The sequence below is a fragment of the Anopheles nili genome, chromosome 3, assembly GCF_943737925.1.
Source record: "Anopheles nili chromosome 3, idAnoNiliSN_F5_01, whole genome shotgun sequence".
Lineage (NCBI taxonomy): Eukaryota > Metazoa > Arthropoda > Insecta > Diptera > Culicidae > Anopheles > Anopheles nili.
In genome coordinates, this window is record NC_071292.1 from 75,138,520 (window position 1) to 75,156,202 (window position 17,683).

The window sequence follows — 17,683 nt, forward strand, 5'->3', positions numbered from 1 at the left end:
CTTGGGGGTTGATTTATTTCCTGCCATGCAATCATCATCATCATCATCATCCAGGACAGTCGTGTTAGCAAGCACTGTCATCATGCAGCTGCAGCAGCAGAAGAGATACAATATGCAGACCTTGCTGGCACCCTGCATCCTACGTGAGACGACCACGTATGAGGCCACAGAAATACTCCCATACACTTGCTCTTTCAACGCGTGAGAGCAGACTCGTGGCATACATCCTACTTCAAACAATCAAACTTCGAAAAGAGGATTCCTGTAACAAGCTTAGCCCTTTCATCCTGTGCATGTGCCTTCTCATCACCCACGTCCGTCGACTGCCTTCGCACTTCCGAATAGGGGGAGCTATCAAAAAACGAACTTGCTGGCGAATGCAAAATCAACAATGTGCCTGCATGCACGAGTCGTAGACAAGGCAATCCGAAGGAACAGTTTCACTCGAAAATAAAAAAAATATATTCATATACACGTGTGATCTCGTATTCTAGTGTCTAACCGACCCCATTGTAGGGCCTCTGTGATGAGGAGCTCTGCCCGACTGGCAGGATATTCGCTCCCTTTGCTAGCGAAGCGAGCAAAAATGCTCCACGCGGCAGACGCGATGTACGGCACTTTGCGGCTACTTTGGGTTGATCTCTTGCCTAGCGTTGAAGTTAAGACAGCGTCTTAGGCATAATTTTGTTCTTTGTTGTGCGTCAGCACGGGTACACTATTTGATGATGACGTTGATGGAAATAACGAGCGGAAGCAAAGCAAAATGCTTCACTACGGCTAAGCTGGCCATGAAACAGAGCGGGACAGAAAGTGGAAAAAATACAACTCCAAACACATAAAACATGTTGAATGTGTGCTCTCGATATCTAGTAGAGAACCCCGGGAACGAGGGCATCCAGTTTCCGTGGCCAATTGGTAAGAGTGCTCCTTGGCGTAGAACAAAAACCCGGAAACGGCAGATGCATCCACTACGGGGCGAACCGCACATTCGACCGAAAAGAGATTCTTTTTGCGGTAGCGATACACACTTGGGATAAAAATTGTCTGGAATGCAAATAGGGGCGTTTACGTGTGGGTTTTCCCCTTGATTGTCGACTTCCTGCCAACCGGAAGCCCAGGACGCTCGTCGACAGCATTTCATCCAAGACACAGATTAGATTTCTTTGTTTTGTGCCATTCAGCGCATCGCAGGGGAACAGGGTTTGAACAGAGTTTTGTTGACGAGTAGGTTATGAATGTAATGATGCGATTTTTTTCAACAACGCGTACGTAATATTAGGTCTAAAGCGAGTTTTAAAGGATCAAATTTTGCGATGACTCACAGCTCGTTAGATATTTCGTGCATGAATATTTAAAAGAAATTTTGTATTATCAAGCAGATGATATGTCTAAAAGCATACACCATAATATTCAAATTCTACAAAAGTTCGCCCGTTTTGTTTGGTTTGTTTAAAACATCGCCATTATTAGCCCCAAAGAATAAAAAAACGAGCACCCTGTACATCCTTTGGCAGGTGCTTGGACACCAATCTACACGAAATCTATTGTAACATGTTGAAATTGAATGCTCTCACAGGAGATTCAGCTCATGTACGCGCTGTGTAGCCGACCGTTGTCGTTATCGCTGCCGACGGAGTCCATTTACGAAATGCCCGTCGTCCACCGGTAAAAAGTTCGCTCTGTGTGATGGCTAAAGTGCAAAGGTGGCACGTCGCGTGTCCTTTTTTGCGCTTTTCGGCTTCTTATTTATTATGGACCAGCCAGCTAGTCAGCCCTCGGAAGCTTACGAGCCCCATGTCCCGGTCCCGTCAACGATCGCGCGGAGGCGTCGTACATGCAGGAGCGAAATCATTATCAACATCTCGCTGCCTCATCGCCCATTGGGCCAGATGTGGGACGTTGCCGCCTGAGCTGGGACGGGCAAATAGATGGCGGAGCGTGAGGCAAGAATATTCTTGCACAATGTTCCGCATCCCGACGGGAAGACGTGGGCACACCAGCGCAACATCACACCGCTCGTAACGGTCCCGCCGTACGTGCGCTAATGGTTATACATACTTTAGAAGCAATAATTATAATGATCATAAACATTACAATGATTTAGTTTATTTATGTTCTATTATTATATTGTGCTGGAAACTTTCGGCGCAGTGCTCACTTAGCACCGAAATGGCGTGGCTGGCTGGGTATGAGGTGCGAAATAATGCCGTTGGCCACGTGGAGACGGCTCCCTGATTCCCTCTGGCGAGAGTAACGGTGATGCTGATGTTGATATGGATGGTGCATCGTGCTTAGGAGGTCGCGGCCGTCGGGCGCGTAAGTGCTACACGAGTGGAAACATAATTTCTACAGGCACCTCTCGGCACGGCGCACGGGATGAGAAGATGTGGTTGCATCAAGGTTAGCGATCTTGGGTGTTGAAAGTGGAAAGCCAACGCCATCGGTGCAGGGAGTAGCAAGTGCATACGCTAGCTGCGTGACCTGCATCAAACCTCCCCAAAAGGGCATCCGTGCATAAGGCCTTTTGACATTTAGGATGCTTTCTAATGATGACACGTTGAATAGATTGAGCATTAACCACGTGAGCATTATTAAAAGTGGAATAAAACAAATAAAATGTAGCTTTTCGTTGAGTATGCGTTACTTTCCGAAAATTTGCTTTACCGAATATCACCAGAATCGGTTCGAAAGGACGTGCCGTAGGACATTCATAATATATATATCATTCGCCCGACAGCTCAACGGCATACGTTTATTCTCACCAATCACTTAAAGCACCCGTCTCTTTATCTCCTTTTTAAAAGTCGGTTTAATTTAACCACCTCTTGTGCTATTCTCTTTATGCCTTCGGTAGTACACTGGTAGCGGAGGCAAACGTACGACGACCCGACGTATATTGTCAACCCCCGCCTTTGGTCGGTGGGTAAAAATTCAAAACCCGAGGATGCTTTATGAATTTTTAAACAGTCTTATTTATGTGCCAGTCGGTGGGGCTTACGTTCGTTTGAAGCGTACCCTCTCGTACTTTAAAACAACCCCGAACAACGCATGCGAACGTCGCTGTGTGTTTTTGCTCCTTTTTTACCGTTTGTTGTAGCCTCTAACGCGGCGATGGCTCCCGACCTCGCAAACCCTCGCATAGGTGGCAGAAGAGCTTGAGCTTTTAATCTTGGTTGGTTAACTCTCTTCGTTTCCGCTTTGTGCGGTGCGTCACTACCGGTGGCCTCAGCTCCAGAGTCCTGGAGCCGAGACCGGACCATCCTGGCCCGTGCGAGGTTGACATCGGGATTCATGAGCTCGCCTCAAGTGGTCAGCGTTTATTTTTACTTCTGCTACCACCAGCGCGGGTCTCGCATGCCGTGTGCTGTTCTGCAGAATAGCTTGTGGAGAGCGCGAAGCAAAAAATCCCACAAACCCTCATCTCGCTTTTCCGTTTCCCTATCTGGTGCAGCTAATTGCCCAGCGCACAGGAAACGAGTTGCAAATGCTAGGGGTTTGAGGTCGAGCTCTCAAGCCAAAGCTGGCGAAGCGATTGACGATGGCTTTCGAAAAGCCGCAAAGAACGTTCGCTCACCCGTCAAATGCTAATCCGCCATTGTAGTCCACTGGACCTTCGGTCAAGTGCGAAATAGAATGTTGTCCGAATTCCGCAACCCGGTCGCTGGTACTGTTTTGATAACGGCACTTCTGAATGAAAGTGAACACGGGCTATATTTCCGAGGATGAAACATTCAAATGGTGATTTTATCACGGTTTAGAGGAATCAATATAGGGCTAATGTGCAGTATGCTTTGAGAGAATGCACATGAAAATCACTCAAATAGTAGTTTTAGAATAAATGCCACAGCCAATATTTTTATGATGCATCAGGACCTGGGTACGAGATGCTGGATTCTATTGGCTTTAATCCGTCGGAATCCATTGGGGAAATTTAATCAACCAAGAGCTTCGGTCTATCTTATCCAAACCGTAAGTCGCTCCGAATCAATTATCCTGTAGTTCAAATATTGATTTTTAATTCGAATTCACCGAATAGCCACTGGCGTCTGGTGCATTTCCATCCATCCCGTCGCATCTCGCCAGGACGAGAGTGTCCACAGATTAGCGGAGGTTTCAATTGTGTAATGTAACTTTTTTACCCCTTACTTCAAGCCGCCGCCCTTCAGCCACAGCCATCGATACAATGGAGGGAAAACAAATCGAACAAAAACCGCTACCGAAATCGGCAATGATGGCGCAAAAACCCGGGAATCCTTGTGTGCATCTCGTAATCCGGCGAAGCGGTGGAAACCGTCGGCCGCAGTTTCGCAGCTGACGGCCCGAATGGACGGGCAGATGCTTCATGAACGAATGAAACGAGGCACAGAGAGCGAGAAAGAGAAAGAGAGTGCAAAAACAAGGGCAGGCTAATACCATTTATCGGTTTCACTCGCCTTCTGGCCTGCCTTTTACAGGGAGGCTAGCTTTTTGAGACGCTTATCAGATGGTCGGATTTCCGGTACTTCGTTCAGGGGTTGCCGGTTGGCAAAGCGCGCTGCGCCCGGAAGGCGTCTGGCAAAAATGGGTGGAAAACCAATATTTGACCATCGCGTGCAATTTGGTCGAAAATCCAAATGAAATAGTCGTCATGCACCGCGCGATCGCACTTTCGCGCAGAAATCGAACCACCGCGCGTCGATTTTGTATGGATAAAGGATTTTGTTTCCCGTGCCGTTGGGCTTGCAGTTTCAGGAGCATTTGCAGCTTTGCACCGGAAACGAAGTCGATCTCGGATCCAGTACCATCGTTGAGCTAAATCCTTCGTTATTACTTTCTCTCAATTTTCTCTATTGAAGGAGACTAGCGCGAAACAATTGTGCAGGATAAATTTTTGATACGTTATGGTTTAGAGATGAAATTATACAAAGCGGAAAATATTTCGTGCAGTAACGAGTAAATGTTGGCATTGATTATTCGCCTCATCATCGGGCGTCAATTCTTGACATTTTTATCATTAAGTTCACTTCAAAAAACGCAATTTGCTTCCCATTTTACACTCAGCACAAAACCCGTGCGTAATGCTTCTTTGTGACTCACGCGTTCTTTTTGTCCCGCTTTTCCTGATAGCTTTACCATCGGTTATCAATTTTCTCGGCCCGTAAACCTATGCCCATTCCGCTTCCAAGCAGGCAGCCGTGCATCGTAAAGCGCGCGTCGTCATCGTAAAGACTGAAGTGGGAGCTTTCACGGGATCGCAAGATCACCACCAGCACCAGGGGACGCACAAAATCAGACGCTACCCTCCCGGATGGGGCAGGCGAGCAAAAATTATGCCATAAAAATTGATTTCAAAAACCCGCCCTCGGTTCGGAAGCGTTGCCCATCGAAAACCATACGACACCATCAAACGAATGTATCAAGTGGCAATAAAACAGTGGTCGCTACGTTGCGAGGCGTAACACTGCTGCCCGCAACTGTGCAGACATCGCTCAAGGAGCAAGGACACTCATCCTCCCAAGACGCGGGAGCGATACCACCGCTTGTTTCGCTTTGTTCCGTTCGTGCGGAAGTTTGAACTTTCCACCACCAAGCATCGAAGCGAAGAGAGAGTGAGAGAGAGATCGAGTGAAGGAGAGTGGGTCGCATTTGAGCCACTCTGCACCCCACGGCAATATACGGCAATGTAGAACGCAGAACCCCTAGTACCGTACGTAACTGCACATGAACGACCTGAACGATAGCGGCAGGGAAATCATTGCAAATAGTTTCCACCGGGCCCGGAACCGGGTGTCGGTGGTCACGAGAAAGCGAGGCAAATCGCAATACCAACCTCGCTGTCTGGAGTATCCTCGCTCATATCTGGCATGACGCAAATGTGCAATAATATATGCAAATAAAATGATTCAATAAAATAAAATAAGAAACTACACCCGGTTCGACGTCCAGCGTCCGGTGGCGAAAGGGCGCCGTTCGTCGAAGCGCAAGAGCGACAGGAAAGGAAGGTAGAGAAAAGGTCCTGCGGGTGGTTGAAATGGCGTCGGTACAATGTTTGTCTGGTGCGTAGCAGCACGGACTATGCATATGTGTACGCGGAGTGGGAGTTTTGTATTGCATATGACTTTTCTTCTGCTCAGGCGAGCGTTCGTAGCGCTTCGAGAATCCCTTGAAGCGCTTGGACGATGTTACGCCTTGCTAGGGCAGGAAGCTTGTCGGTGCCGTTTTGCACACGACGGAACACTCCTGCCGGTTGTTCGCACGAGGGCCAATAAAAAGGAAGCAAACGGCACGGAAGAAAGAGCAAACTACCGACAAACGGATCCCGCCGAACGCTGAGTTTGCGTTCCGAGGGATTGTAAGATTTCAGCCGGGAGCCGAGAAAAACTTGTTACTTCGAGTTGTTGAATGGAACAAGGACCTTGTACTTGTACGAGGAGTGGATGGAAAAACGCAAATCGTTGCAATTATTTCACACATTATCGTACGACAGGGTAACTGAAAGCGCCGAGGAGAGGAAAAAATCAAATAAAACAAAGGACGCATGTGTGCCGCCGCTGGAAAATGCCAAATGGGTGGGAGCCATCGCAATGAGAAGTGCGCCCATTTCGTGGTGCTATAACGCCGGGTGATTTGACACCGCGCATGGGGGATGGCAAAATGGCACTGCTCATGCTAGGGCCGGCGAAATTCATGGAGCGACTCGTGCTGCCAGCGTTATGCTTGTGTGTTTATAATGCGGTGCGTGTGGAATTCGATATTAGACGCCATCGTGCCTCGTCCAAGTCGTTGTTATATCTTGTTGTTTTCCCACCCCAAGTGGGTGGCTTTTGGTGCCTGTTGAAAGACAATTTCGACATGCAAATCGTGGCGCTGTGGTTTGGTTTTTACGTTTCCGTTACACCAAGTGACGTTCGTTCTTGCTTTGCTTTTCAAATTAGCTTTTGCCACCATCAACCGGCGTGCCCATTCCAGGATAAGAAATCAAGCATCCTCAATCGGTCTCGCCGGTTGCCATAAATCATCGCATTCGAGCGCGGATGATGAGCGAAAAAAGAAAAACACCCACACACCAACTCGAACGCAAACCACTTGAGCGCGTCGCTCGGTGAGATGCTGCTCGATTTGCATCTCAAGTGGTTGTCGGAGGCAAACTTCGCATCGTTCCGCATCGACACGGTTTCCGAGCCGGCAGCCGAGCGTGGCATCAGATTTAATTAATGAGTCTTGGAAATGCAGTTTTTCTTGCAACACAACGCTTACATCCGGTGGATGAAACCAACCCTGCTGCGCGGGTGATTAAATCTAGACCCGGCTAGCTTTCAATGCTAACCACTCACCCAAGCGCGTGCGTTTTGTGCATGTGGAAACCGAGAAATTACGCTTCCTTAGTTTGGCTTGGGTTTTTATTTTGCTTTCGCCCACACATGAATAAATCCATTCGTCTCGGTCCGTGCCCAAGCGACCTCGTCAGGCCGTGGAAAGGGGCCTTTCAAGCCGAACGGGAAGGAGCCTTTATCCGGCCATCTAATGGGAAACCGCTATAAATTCGTACGACAATTCCAGACCTGCCTTCACCTCGCGCTAGACACGGTGGTTTCTCTCGGGTGCACGATTTTCGCAGCTAATGCGCGTGCTTTCGAAGGGCCCGTTTCTGCATTTCCGAAGCCTCACACCAAAAAGACGTCGATGATGACGACGATGGCGATGATGATGGTAATGGTGATCGAGGGTACCCGCAGCCCGGGAAAAGCCGAGCGCTCCAGCAGCTGGAACCGATCCGTCCATTCGCCCGAATGAAAAGCTGCTCCGTGCCGACCTAGCAAAAGCACCCTCGAAGGGTAACAGGGATGGGAAAATCCATCGAACGGGCGGATAGAAGACGATGCACTTGCGCACCATACGAACGCATATATTGAAAGGATTTTACTTTCTCGCAGAAGTCCGCACCCGTACAGCCCGTCTAACTTCCAGGCCCGCGCGAAAAGCAACCCCTATTCACGGGCACTGGGAGCCGAATCCGGGAACATTGCCCATTTGTGGGCGGCATTGCTGCGGAAAACGGAGCCAAACTCGAACCATTCGAACCTCGCAGCGATGGAGAAAGGCGGGCGATAAATAGAGTGTAAATTGAGAAAATCAATTGCACATGAATTTAATCCCAGCAAACGAGCACGTCGTCCCGCAGCCCTGACGTCGCCGATGAAGACGCCACCGCCGCCCTGATCGAACCAAAGCCACGGCCAGCGTGTTCGGAATGCGATTTGGCAACCAGGCATCGGGGGCAAACTGAGAAAGGGGCAGGAAAAGTTGGTTATTGTGATGGGAAATTGTTCAAATTCCGCTGCGCTTGTTGGAGCGGGTTTCACGCTGGTGGTCGTGGAAATGTGTCGCTCTATCCAGCGCACGTGCACCAGTGCAGTTGGTTAGACGGTTTCTCCCGCTGGTTGGGTGCGATTTAGCTCGGGTTGAAGCCTTTTTTTTCGCTCACTCCACTTGTGTGGCTCGTCCGCTTGTTCGATTGGCTCCTTTTCAGGGGCTTTCCTGAGTCCTCGTCGGTGCCGCTGGTGCAGCTGCTGATGATCCCCGAGCTAGGTGTAGGGAATCCCGGTGGGGCCACGAGGTGGGCTTGAGTTCGAGTGAACGAACAAATAAACATGTGCAGACTGGGCAAACAACAACCCGAGGATCAATAGACATTCGAGAGCGCGCTGACTAACAAGTGTTTTGCACGACGGCCATTGTCTACGGGTGGAAATCCCGGGTTTTCCCGAGTGTCTCCTTTCCGCGCCCAAGCAAAAAACTCCCCCAGCAACACCGACGCAAGAGGTATAGTATTTTTCGTTCGATTGCGCTTGACAGGCGGTGCAATATTATGGCGCACTCGCTTGCTCGGCATCAGCTGCTCAATGTGCGTGCCAGGATTCCGGAATGCATGCCGGCGGATTTAGTGCAATCGCGCGGCAATCAGGGGACATTTCATCGTTTCGGTTTGTTGCACAACGGTGCGCCTTCGTCTCTTTTGCTGCCGGTTGCTGTTGCTTGAAAGCCTTTGACATAGCAGTGAGACACACACAACAACAACAACAAAAGCAGCAGCAGCGATCCTTATTGGCAGACGGATTGGCACGGAGCTAAGCTGAGGCGGTTGATTTTTCCATGCGACCTCGGCATGAGACGTCTGCGTATACGCTTTGACTGGGTAGGCGAAAATCTCAGCCACAAAGAAAAAGCACACGAAAAGTTGTTCCAAACGAGCTCCAGGACGATCCGTTTTTAGCAAATTAGTTGAACCACCGCGGGAAATTGGCTTCCACGATGGCGGTTCGCCATCCTGAAACTGGTGCCCTCTGCCCAGTGGATTAACCTGCACCGGCTCTTAATCGGTCACGAAGCAGAACCGAAAAACTTGCCCAACTGATATGAATTTAATTTTAGTTTCCTCAAAACGCTATTAGCCATTTTCCGCACTTTGACACCCGCGGAAAGCCTCCCTCAGGAAGCCTCAGTGCCTGGGGCTGTGCGATCTGAGCGAGATATGACTTTTCCGGGTTGTTTAATTTGTTTTCCTTTTTATCCTCCCTCTTACCGTCTTTCCACCAAGTCCCACGTCCCGGTGCGACCGTAAGCGCTTGCTGTGGTCGTTCACGTTCGACTTTGTGTTTATCTTTGCTCCTTTCGCCTTTCCGGTAGGAAGGTGCGACCAACACCGAGCGGTGTCCTTCTAGTTTTCGCACCTGCAAGTGCGGTGGGAGCGAAAGTGAACGATCGGCACGAGAAACAGTATAAAAAGCCCGCGGTCCGCCGGAGCGAGAGGTCGCACCGGCTGCCAAGGTGTGAAGGCGGAAAACAGCCTTCGGGCGTAATGTGTGGTGAAATGAGCTTCCCGGCTGCGGCCACCGTTGTGGGGCGAGTGAACCGTGGAAAAGTGAAAATGAAATAAAGCCACACGGTCAGCGCCGTGTCGGGGTCTCTCGAAGCATGACTAACTTTTCTGACTTTTCCCCGGGCCCTTGGCGCGCACGGGACAGCGCCTCTCGGGTTTCCGACGGCGCTGGTTGCGCCGCGAAGTGCCTGGCAAAGAGAAACTTAAAATGGCTTTAGGGAATTTGTTTGGACAATTGGATAAATGCTAACTTCGCCAATCGGCCACGGGAATGCACCGGGCGGGAAGGACTTTTTTTGTTGCTCATCCTCCCTGCTCGGGTTTTAGGTTTCCGCTTTTCTCTCTCGTCATCCCAGCGGTGAGAAAAAATGTCGGAAAACACGAACGCTACAAACTTCCCGTCGGCTGGATTATGTCAACCAACTGTTTGGCTTCCATTTGTTGTTGTTGCTGTAGTTGCTGCTTGTGTTCACTTCCTGATCACTACCCGTGTAATGCTCCAGGTGGAGAGTCGCTTGATGATGATCATAATGATTACGATCTCTTGTGGCCGACGAGTCTCTCCGCGAGAAAGCGAGAAGCACAAATGTGCCAACGAGCTGGGATTCCGCTCCCAGGAGACAGGCAAAAGGAATGCAATTATCCAATCTAATGTTTCCATCCTTCCATCCCGGTAGGTGAGAGTAGGATCCACCGACAGAGGCCCGATAGCCCGCGGAAAACAACAAATACCCAGCGCTGGCGCCCACTGGGCGGAGTTTAAAACCGCACTAAAACTTAAGTGGAAAAGTTTTGGGGGCACAAAAAAGAAAAAAACTAAAGAAAAGGATTCACTCGAACTGACACCGGATACCGGGGGTATGTTCGGGCAGTTTGTGAGCTAGGAAAAGCCTTCATTCATACGGAGTGCTAGAAGAAACAACGCAACATCTATCCAGGGACGCAAACTTACCGGTCCAAATTGTTCGAAGTAGCTTTTAACATCCTCCAGCGTGGTTGGCGCCGACAGTCCTCCCACGAATATTTTCTTCGTTCTCGTCACCATCTGTGGAAGAGCCAGGAAAAATAGAGCCAAGCGAGACGCTGCATTAATTGAAATGGTCGCAAGGAACCGCATCAAAGCGGGTGAATGCTTCGGTCCTACATCGGGATCGTGGAAAGCAAGAAATAAAGGCTAATGCCGGGCGTGATGGTGAAATACGGTACGATTGCTGGTCACTAAATGATTGGGAACGTTAAATGCAGAGGGCAGCGGTTTTTCCTTGCTGCTCCTTTCGAAGTTCTTTCTCACACATACACATTCACGCGCACACTCGATCACGTCCCGCCGGTGGCACATTCCAACCGAAATCCAATCGACCGAACCTCACCCGTGAAGATGTCTATTTGCCCGAAAGTTATTTATGTCCTCATGCGCGAAGGGAAGCGCCACCGGAATGCCAGAGAAAGATGGTTAAAGGCTTTGGGGATGATTATAAATTATCTTCAATTGCACTGGGCCCATAAAACCCGGTCGAAGCATATAAATACAAAACATATTTTTATTGAACAATCGTGACAGATAGACGACGGAATGTGGTGGCAGCAACCAAACCACTTTACGGGCGATAGCGAAAGAAAAGCCCGCTGGCATGCCTCGATGGCTAGCCGATTCGATTTGCCCGATTCCGTTGGGGATGTGTCTCCGGCGGAAGAAAGCGAAACCTTTCATCGCTAAATGGCAAGGCAAGCTGGCCGCATTCACAAGCCTTCTTGCCTCGGTCGAGTGGAGCCAGCTGAAAGCGACCGATCAGAACAAAAGAGAGAGTAAAAAGGAAAGAAAGCAAAGCAAGAGAAAAAACGCCACCAATCCCCGTACGCCCAAGAGCACGAATCGAACCGGAATGGACCGAATTTCGGGTGGGAAAAATGGGGAATTCATCCAAAATGAATGCCTTCCGCTCAGGAAACGTTCAGCGCCACACGTGGTTCTTGGCGCTGCGAATTGCCGACGGCCCACCTCCTTTTTGGACTAGACGATCTGGCTGCTGATGGCCGGACGGAAGATGGAAAGAATTTTCCACTATCCGTACCGGAAGCTGAATCGGGAAAAGGCGTTTTATTTCACACTTGTTAGTCACACCGCACCTCCTCGTCGAGGACGGAAAATGTAGTAAAAAGTTTTATGTCGCAAACAGCGACTATTCCATGGACCGGAGCTAGTCACAATTGCTGGGAAATAATCTCGAGAGAGAAAAGGAAGCGAACCAGAGCTAGATGCGAATGAAACTCCTTACGCTCTGTCAATAATAATTTATAGCGAAGCGGTAGGGCACCGCTTAGCTTGGAAAGCGACCCATCAAATAAACGTTAACGCTGAACGCTGAAATGATGGCGAGTGCGAAAAAACCTTATACTTTGGGTGGCTTGCCAGTGAAAAGTGGCGAGGCCTGCAACACCAATCAATGGAAGTGTGAGCTTTACGGACGAAATTACCACTATAGAAATGTGGCTTCTCCCCGTTTTCCCACAACCATTCGCCTCCTAAGGGTAAGGGCCGTTCGTAGCGAGAAGTTTGAATAATTCATCTACAAATTTCCACCACTCATAGTGAGAACCTTCGCTTCATGCATATCTGCTAGGCGGCAGAACAGATGTTCTTGACGCCACTCGCCAACGAACCCATCCGCGACACCGGGCGTCGGGTGCACAGAGGTGAAAGAACAACATCGGCCATGAACTCTCGACTACCAGACACCCTTCAGCGTTCAGGTCCGGGAGTTTTGCCGCGTTGACGTTACACCACCAAAGGGCGACGTGCCGTTGAGAGAATCGATAAAAACACGTGTGCCATTTCGCACCACCATTCAACGACCAGTACGTCATACGGAAACAAAGGATTGGGATGGCTTTTGATGATTTATTCGCCACGGTGTAGAAACACGAACCGTCATCGCACAGGAGCCATACTTACGCATTAGAAGACATACTCCTGAGAGCTCGATTAGTTTTACTTTTCCCTACACACTCGCTTGAATTGTTTGAATCATACGAATCAAAAAGCTTCACCAAAACCAGTTCAATTGAGTCGCTTGCTCTTACACAATTAATACCGCTGAGGAGCTCCGCTGATTAAACATTACCCCGAGCGGCCATGTTTGACACCTGCTAATCACAAACGAGCGCGACAAACGCTGTTAGTAAATGAAGTCAGGAGAGCAATTTTCAATCAACCCACCCACGAAGCGACTCCCTCGGGGAGTGGCCATCGTGATGGCGTGATGGACGCTCGTTTCCACACACGTACACCCTTGTGCCATGGAAAGCTCCCAGTGGAGTGTGCACTCATGGGCCATCGAGAGTGCGCTTCCATCTCGTAGATGGTAATTAAATTTGGTTCCTTGAGCCGCCACCGAGCCGCGAGTTCGAGGCCGACCCGCCAGGGGCGATGGTCCGCGTAATTGACGCCACCGGAGGCTAAGAGCCAGCCCACGCGCCAAAAAGGGAACACCCGAACAACGGGCGTAACGAGTGAATGGTAAATTCTCGCGTGGATCAATTGGCAAATTGCTCCCGGCTATCACCTTAGCAATTATCGAGTCTTGCTCGCGTTCTGGTGCCCGCAGGCCCGGACCGAGCGTCGCCGAGGAGCGCGAAATTCAATTCCATGTTTGATTAATTCATTACTTTATTATCGCATTATTTTATTAAAACAGACAAGTAATCAGCTGTGTCGGTCCATCTTCCGGCCCAAATCGACCGAAAGTGGACACGGAAACGCCCGATTCCCTTGAGTAAGGGAAAGGAAGAGAGAATGAGAGAATAATAGGCTTTCACTTCTACCACCCATCGCTCCTGGGATGATATGGGACTCCTGGGAGGGCGAATTAGTGGAGCTGATTGACAAAATGGCGCGCCACCGAGGCCCCCTAAGGATGCAAAATGGCTATGCGTGATTACCGAATGAATTTTACATCACGCTTGCCCACAATACTCGTTGCACCTATTCGCTCAAAACGCCTGGTGGTGCCCGTGGGGAACCGATCGTGTCGTGCATTGCTTGACATTTGTGGCAGGACAAGATTGGTCAATTAGATTGCTGCTCCTTAGAGTGATGGACCGAATTGACTGGTGTTTTACCTAATGGAAATCACAGCTCGTTTGGTGTGGTGTCCTTTTCAAGTGGCCCGGTTTTTTGTCTCTTTATGTGCTAAACGACACGACTTACAAATATAGCTGAGAAAGTTTTCTAAATCGTCCTTCTAACAAACTTTCAAACTCCATTTCCAACGCAAATGCCACGAACGGCGTGAAACGGAGCCTGTGCTTTTCTGGACATTTCCCGGCACCGGAGAGCGTTGCTTAAGCAAACGCCAGATCCGCAAAGGGCGCAGTGAGCGAGCAGGGAAGATTTTTAAAATGTAATTTAATTTTAATTCCATTCCGCGTGCACGAACGTGAGCGGAATAGGATAGCCGGGCTTATCGCAGCGTACTTTCGCGGGCGTTGGGAACGATTTCGCGGAAAACCAACCTGCCAGCAGGAGCGGCCAGAGTGCCGTGATTTTTCAACCCCCACGGTCCGCACCGGAAGTTGCTCGAAACGAAGGCTATTCGACGTCGGGGGGATGTGACAATTACACTGAATTTGGGCCACTTCCACTTTGGTATCGCCATTGGGAAGAAATTCAAATCAATTTGCCATTCTGCTGGACTACCACGACGCCATCTGCCATGCATCTTCGATTCGACTTTTCGCCTTAAATCAATATCAAACTTCCTCTCGAAAACACACACACACACACACGCACCTACACTAATACCAAATCCTCGATGCTTTCGTAGGACCATGCTGGATGTTGGCCCTTTTTTGTTGCTGCCCTTTCGAATCAACCGACCCATCGGTTTTGGGTTCCGGCCAAGCTTCGTCTCCAGAGGTGGGTTCGCCGCAAGTCGCAGGATTCGATGAGACTCCTGGGCGTTGCGCGAGATTTGCATACGGTAACGAACAGGACAGTAGGATGCGGCTCGGTCGAGAACGTGCGCTGAGTGTGAAATGTAAGCCCGATGGCGTCGAGAGGGTCTTTAGGGACGAAATTCGAGCAAACTTTCAAACGCAGCATTTTGATCGCATACACTCTCTCCTGTCCGAACCCGGGTTCCAGGTTCGGCATCATCCTCCGAGACGAAAAAGAGGTAAAGTTTCGAAGCAACAAACAATCCAATTTCAAAGTGCTGCCGGGACGAGCACATGGCCAGCAGGGCCCGTCGAGTGGTCCAGGAAAGGATTTTGGCGTAAGTGAAACCAAAACTTGACCCAGCCGGAATGCAGCCAATAAGAGCGGTTGGATACGCACGGGTTTCTTTTTCTCCAACACTTGGAGCGCGTGCAGTCACCTCAGCGGCTAAAGGATCAAATTTTATTCCCCAAACCGCACAGGACAACACCAGGCTTTGGAAGCCAAAGTGGCTGTGCCAGAAGTACCGTGAATGGTGAGAAGCTACTACAAAGCACTGGAAACACACAAACGAAAGGGCCCTAAAAAAAGGGCCAAAGAAAAGCCGGGAAATGCAAGCAAATCTACCACCAGGCGCAGGAAGACGACCAAAGCGAGAAGCACCGAGGCATAGCTTCCATTTACATATGTATGGTGAAATAGTTGTGTACTGACAAGGCGCTGCCTCCGGAGTACGTGAACTGCATGCGAAGGAGTGTGAATGTTTCTGCCGGCGTGGTTTTGCCCACGACAGCAGGATCATCCGCTTGTGGGCTTTCTCTTAAGCATGTGCAGCATGTGGCATCGACTAGGGGACCGGGCTAACGAAATGAAACCGTGTGCTCGTTTCGCATCGCACTTGCCAGAACGGGAAAAGTCCGTTTTTCATTGCCAACGCTTGAACCCGTCGACAGGCGGAGGCGAAGTTCACGTCTCGCCCTCACCGAGCGACCCTTTCAACGGCTCCACGTTACGGTCGTTGCAGTAACATGCACGAGAAAAAGTGTCGCCTTTTCCAAATCATAATTTGCACAAAAGCCTGCAATGATATGTAAAACTGGCACCATATTGGAGTGGTCAGAGACAGCACATATTACAATTTTGTCAGAAAATGTATCGAACGCTAAAGCGAGCTAAATAAAGAGACTGATAGGCCTAGCGCCGAATTTGGAGGGGTTTTTTCATCATCTCTCTTTAATTAGCGCCAGCTACAAGCAACTCGACTCAGGACTCCCACTCGGCACCAGCTTGGGCTAGTGAAAATTTATTTTATTCTCTACTTAACGATCCTTCGTTTGCACTAGAATTGGGTTAATTGAATCGAAGTGTCGATAATAAATAATGATATTAGCGTTTTGCTTTTCTATTCATTCTGCCGTTCTTCCTTTGAGGCTTACTCCCACAAAGCCCGCGAGGCCCGCGTGGATCGAATGGAGCTCTCAAAAATCAACCACCCCTCCAATCGATAAGACGGCACGGTGTCTTATCGTGTTCGTGGAAAGGTGAAAAACGTGTCCGTGGGCAACACTGCTCGGGCTCAGCCTTAACGGTCCCACCAATTCCCACTCGAAAGCCGTTCGAACGGGGTCGCATCGAGTGAGAGTGGAAAAAGGAAAGAAAGCCTCCCCGATGGATTGGATATTTATAGTTATGCGATTTTTTATATAGGGTAAAATTGAAAAATAATAATTTAAAAATATCTTTATGAATACTTAATGGCGGCTCATGGATCGGCACGAGCACGTTCGCAAAGCCGCACCAGGACGTGACAAAACGGATGGGTACCTCCCAGGCGGGCTGCCATGGACCGGCAACAGGCATGAAGAAACGGATTTCCACTGACACAAAAAAGGGCAACGAAGGAAACCGGCCTCCACAGCGGGAAAGCGAAATTAAACCAACGGTGGTGAAGATGAAAAATCGAATCGCACGCGAAACCAACGCCAGAGGCTGGAGGATTGATGGGCTTCGGGCGGTCCCGAAGAAGGGCGGATTTCGAATGGAAAAAGTGGGATTTCACCGCACCAGGGCGCGGCAACAAGCACTCGCACAGCTGGTGATGCGCCCCCGGGCAGTCCGCTCGGTGGGCGCGGGAAATCCGACAAGCTTTAAGAAAAGCGTATCGAGTGGAAACAAAAACCAGCGAACGAACGAGCACAAACCGTTCGAAAGGATTCAGACGAAAGAAAGCAGGCTTCCTCCTTGAAAAGGGCCACCTTCATCACGCGCCTTTTCCCGCGAACGCAGCCCGCGAGGTACCCTCGACAACGCCAAGGCGAGATTCCCATCGTTGGAAAAGCGAAGAGTGGAAAATCATTTTGTATTTATAATAATACCGTGCTTAGGGATTTGGATGATGAAATAAAGCGAAAACACCCCGGGACTAGCAGCCGAGAGGGCTTTTGGGTTCGTTCATCTTATTTTTGCTCCCGCTGCTGTGTTTTTTCTGTCTTCGCCGTCTTGGAGTTCGCTCGGAGCAAGCTGCGTAACGGCTGGTTCAGGGCCAGCCGCACTCGGCACTCGGTGGATTGAAGTGAAGAAACACACACATACACCAGTAGCATTCTTCGCAGCGTGGAAAATGTAGTTCGGAAAACTCGAGTGCGGCGGCGATGGCAGCCCACCGAGCACAAAATTGCCAATGACGCCAAACAGAATCCGTTTTTAGTGTGCTCGGGCTCTCGGTGGTGCTGCTTCAGCCTGCTCTCCGAACAGAAGGTCCTTGAAGCCTTTGCCTACAAGCGGCTCGGCAGCGGTCCAAGCCGGGCGGGAAAGGCTACGATTTCTGCCGCTCGTTCTGCCTATTCATCCCGGTGCTGAAGTGTGCCCGCCTCACAAGCGATGGGATC

General features: G+C 49.8%; 1 protein-coding gene across 1 annotated transcript in view; it reads right to left on the reverse strand.

Annotated features, from left to right (window-relative positions):
• The window catches only part of LOC128723677 (RNA-binding protein Musashi homolog Rbp6), a 247,011-nt gene that overhangs the window by 164,118 nt on the left and 65,210 nt on the right, over nucleotides 1–17,683 (reverse strand). Inside the window, exon 2 of the mRNA XM_053817439.1 lies at nucleotides 10,812–10,904. Coding sequence (XP_053673414.1) covers nucleotides 10,812–10,904 — 93 coding nt within the window. The remainder of the gene's footprint in view (nucleotides 1–10,811; nucleotides 10,905–17,683) is intronic.